At 38.1% G+C, this 5,000-nt stretch overlaps 1 protein-coding gene across 5 annotated transcripts in view; it reads right to left on the minus strand.

Moving 5' to 3' along the window:
• Positions 1–5,000, minus strand: part of LOC137983205 (tyrosine kinase receptor Cad96Ca-like) — a 36,005-nt gene that overhangs the window by 30,684 nt on the left and 321 nt on the right. For all 5 annotated transcript variants that reach the window (XM_068830395.1, XM_068830391.1, XM_068830393.1 and 2 more), the window contains exon 2: positions 427–819. In XM_068830395.1, coding sequence (XP_068686496.1) covers positions 427–819 — 393 coding nt within the window. The remainder of the gene's footprint in view (positions 1–426; positions 820–5,000) is intronic.

The following is a 5,000-nucleotide window of genomic DNA, read 5'->3' on the forward strand; positions in this document are numbered from 1 at the left end:
AGTCGCCTGGTCACCTGGGGCACCTTATTTGCGAGCGCGGGGGACCAAATTTCTGTACTTGTAAGTAGCCTAAACGGGCCCCTTACATGATTCATTCTCACTTTCTTGTAAATACAATCCCAGCTGGAATTAATTAATTCTGGGCTCTTGAGAAAAATTACTCGGGCTACTAACTTTCAATGATTGTTGGAAGCCCTAAAGGCTTCTGGAAAATTTTATTAGGCGGCAGCATGTTTTTAATTAATTACAGAAAGATATCATTTATTCATAAATGTTAAAATGGGAAGCATTATAAAAAAAAAAACTTTTTCAAACCAGAAACAAAATTTAATAAACCACAAAATAATTTTGTAATTATCAAAGTAAGCAATGTAGTTTAAATATACAAGCTGTCAAGGCAGTAAAGTAAACATATGACACACTTACCAAGAACTGTCAAATTCATCACCAGCTCAGCAAGGACATTGCCCAAAATGTCTTTAACATATCGAATCTTGTATTGTCCTTCATCATCTATCTTCACATCATTAATATGCAAAGTAACTGAGTCTGTCTTATGATTTTTATCAATCACAATATGTGGAGATAATGGCTCTTGGTAGACAAGAGAATTGGGTGCAAGGGTAGAAATAAATGTTTTGGAAGCAATCCGATCAAACGCCAGGGATGAAAGATTGAACTTGAACCACTGAATCACGAAAAAACTCTGACTGTTGGTCTGTTCATCAGCGGTGAGAGAGTAACTCCATGTAAGCACCACATTATTTCCCTTCCTTGCTTCTGTTGGGTTGTTAGGCTGTCCTGTCCATGTCAGCGAGTCTGCAACATGGATTTCCCCAGTAAGTAAATAATTATATGCATGAAATATAATTATTAATTGCACATACTACGCCTCTCTCATTTTGATCACAGGCATCAAAAATACAGTAAGTCAACGAGTGAAAAAAATTAAAACTGGGTAGATAGATTACATGTAGTTTTTATAAGTGAGCAAAACATTACAAACTCACAGTGCACCCTATAATGGCCCACAAATACCACTGCTAAAGAAAATTTATCCGAACAATCACACAAAAAAAATCACGGTCCAAAAGGAAATTGCTGACAGAAAAAAGGAAAGCAAAAAGAACTTGTTCCTGGCATAAAAGACAGAATCTCTAGATTGAAATGTAAATTGCTTTGTAAGATGCATTCAACACTCCATTTTTACTTGATCCAACATTGTTCTACCATTTCATGCTGTCATGCAATGATGTCACTCAAACATTTTTTCATTCCATTGAGTGTTGGATAGAGTAACTTGCTTTTGATCAAACATAAATTATGCCCAACAATTCTGCTTGATGCAACAATCACAACAATGTTGCAGTGTTTGGCTGCTCTTCCAACAAAGTTGTGTCCTGAATCAAATAGCATTGCACTGCTAGCCAATCACAAAATCACTACCTTATTTTCAAGATGGTGGACAATTAAGAACCAAGAGACTTGAGACTAAATCCAGGAATCGTTTGGAACATGGCACTTTTCACGACATCACAAGAGTGACAGCTTCAAAATTTTAATTTACAAAAATAAATTATTGTTTTGCTGAATTATAAAATATTAATATTAAATTTTAAGAAGATCTACAATGTACACCTTGTCCTTTACTTTATACCCACGTTATCAGCTTATGAAGCTTATATTCAGCCAGATTGATTCCCTCATGCACTTTAATACTGTAAAAGGTGCCCTGGGGCTAAATGCAGGAATCAATCTAATTGCATGAGATAACACTGCTGATCTTGCTCCTGAAATCATATGCAAACAATCACTGAAGCTTAGCCGTGGCTCTCCCGCAATGCACACGGGTCAATCAAGTCTGGAGGCGGAGCTGTCGACAGTGGAAAAAGCATGTACATTGTAAAATTTGAATGTAGATTGCATTCACCTCTAAAGCAGCTAGCTTGCTGTGCTTACAATTTCAAATTTGGTTAAAATACTACAGTAACAGGTCTTAGCCAATCACAGATATAACTTATAATGATCAAATTTTTATCCCTTGAATTTTTAGGTTTATCTCATAGAATTCCAGGAAAGACTAACAACGCCGTTTACCGTTTGGAAATATCTGCATTGGTTCTAGAGAAATTTAGGCTTGAAAAATGTGTAAAATGTGCAATGAGATGACAGATGACATCATTCACTCAATCCAATATAACCTCAAGTATATACATACAGCTATCTCGGCCAATTTGCAGCAGGGACCATTGAAACTCAGTATGCTAATAGTTCTACTGTCAGGCAACACACCTACAGCTATAGATCGTGCAGACGATCGAAGTACCATTGGCAAATATCAAAATAAAACGTCAAAGGTACACTGTAGTGAACAAAGGCTCTAATATCAGGGCAGTCTGGAACCCAGTATGTTGCCATGGTAACAAAAATGGTATGCTCATATTGTGAAGCACATCTACTACAATCTTACTGCAAAGAATCAAGCCTTTCTGATACAAATTAGGGGTTACAATCCCCAAGGCCAAATTGACAACAAGTTGGCAATGCGAGGTTACAATTCTCGCCAAGGGGTTACAATCCCCAAGGCCATAATCCTCTCCAGAGGGTTGCAATCCCTCACATAAGAGGTCCTTACCTATCTAGGGTTGCACCCCCTGGTTTCTATGGTAACTGTGCAAGATTAGAAGGCACACAACCCTAGTACAGTGGGTCTATGGGGCAAAGGGTGACCCGCATGGGAACACTTCACCCCTACCTGTATTTTATTTCACAATATTGACCCTTGACAAAGCACAAAGGGGGATTTAACCCTTGATATGAGAAAAAAGAGTTATTGACATGCAAACATTGCATGAGTCCATGTTAAAATAGGTCATTAACTGAAACAAATCCACAGATAGTGTACAACTAGCTACCATAATTCCCCATGACGTGTCCTGGGACATGCTATTGAGGCACCAGGTATGAAAGAGGGAGGGAAGGGAGGGAATTTGAGTGAAGATGCTTCTGAGCTTAAGTGTTTTCACAATAAAGACAGAACTGGAATGACAGTAGCAAAGGTCAGACTCAACATACTAGTCCAAAGCATGAGACAACTAGAATGAGTTTGGATGAGGTGCATGGTGTGATGTTCACGTGAAACAAGGTTGCACTGTAACAGAGAAAGCCTAGGCTCAAATGCATATCCCTTGCAGAGGTCATGGTTGTCACATTAACTTAATTTACAATGGTCTATAAATTGGCTAACAATCAAAACAACAGAATGCAAAAATGAAGTGTAAATAAGAGGTGAAGAGAATGAAAACTATTAGAAGTGTTATTTAGCAAACAGCTTTGCACGGATGGAATCACTCTGTTTGTTTAATTTTGGCTTAAGGTCCCGAATAAAAAACATTTCAAATATCAAGCAATCGAACTTGCGGGGGGTGCACGCTCCCCATCACCTTCATTTCGACAAAAAACCTGATGGTGTTTTGGCTCTCCTACAGTTGCAACAGTTTTCATTCTCTTCACCTCTTTTTGTGGTGAGGCGCGGTGGCCTCATGGTTCTTGCGTTCGACTCCGGATTGAGTGGTCCGGGTTCGGGGCCTGGCCGGGGACATTGTGTTGTGTTCTTGGGCAAGACACTTTACTCTCACGGTGCCTCTCTCCACCCAGGTGTATAATTGGGTACCGGCGTAATGCTGGGGGTAACCCTGCGATGGACTCCAGGGGGGAGTATAAATACTCCTAGTCGCTTAATGCTACTGAAACCGGAGATATTTAGCGCCGGCCTGATGGGCCTTCTGGCTCGTAAGCAGTGACTTCACCTCTTACTTACACTTCATTTTCACATTCTGTTAATTTTTAATTGTTCATATGTAAATATTTAGCTTTTTACCTTTCAGTCCATTGTTTCAGAAATCATATATACACTGAATTTTTTATCCATGAACTTGAACTTGAAAATGACCATGGGGCAGTCGAAACCTCATTCTTCTTATTTTTTATCGCTCATTTTTACAACAAAATGTTTTACGAAGAACTTATTACTTAATAGTAATAACAATAACGATAATAATAATAATAATAATAATAATAATTATCATTATTATTATTCATGTGAGCACAGATTACCAGCAATTGAGTTACATGTAGACAGACAACTAACAGTAAATATATTTAACGTCAACTTTGAACTTTAAAGTCAGAGACATGCAAAAACAAATTGCATAAATTAGTCAGAAATTGACTGATATGCTGTGCAGTTTTATTCCTGCAATGCAGAATAATAATATTTACAAGTTAGTGCATTCTTATCAAGTTTAGTAATTTATAGACTGGTCTATATTATTCTCTGCATGCACAGTCCTCAATCTTCCTTTATAGCAAAGGCATTGTTAATGTCACCTATTGTTATTAATAGACTGATTTAGCAACAGAACGGGAATGTCAGTGGCAACGTCGCGCGCAGCAAAACTACCAATGAGAATTTAGAACAGAGAAGAAAAGAGTGGAGTCTATTATATTCTGAATTCTCATTGGTGTTTTTTATGCACGCGCCGTCGCCACTGACGTTCCCGTTCTGTTGCTAAATCAGCCTAATGTACCAACCAGAGCCTCATTGGCTGTCGAAACAAATGGGGTTGGCAGATTTGAATAACAAAAGCAATGTTTGTAAACAGATATCTTCCCTTCACATGTAGATTATTATGCCTGTGTGCCAGATAATAAGCCTAGCCTAATAATAATTATTGGCTCATCCTCAGCGTAAAAAACCTGTGAAACTCACATATGACGTAACACAAATTAATTAATTAATTATTGGCTCATCCTGTGAAACTCACATATGACGTAACACAAAGGAAATAAGAGAGCAAAAAACGATGAAACAATATGTAAACCCAACCCTACCCAACCCAATTAAGATGCCGGGATCACGGCCAACTGGGCTCAGATTTTTCCAGGTAATCGCAAACTTGATTTTTGGTGTATTTGGTGCCTTGTTCTCGGCTAAACAA

The sequence above is a fragment of the Montipora foliosa genome, chromosome 13 (genome assembly GCF_036669935.1).
Source record: "Montipora foliosa isolate CH-2021 chromosome 13, ASM3666993v2, whole genome shotgun sequence".
In the NCBI taxonomy this organism is placed as follows: Eukaryota; Metazoa; Cnidaria; class Anthozoa; order Scleractinia; family Acroporidae; genus Montipora; species Montipora foliosa.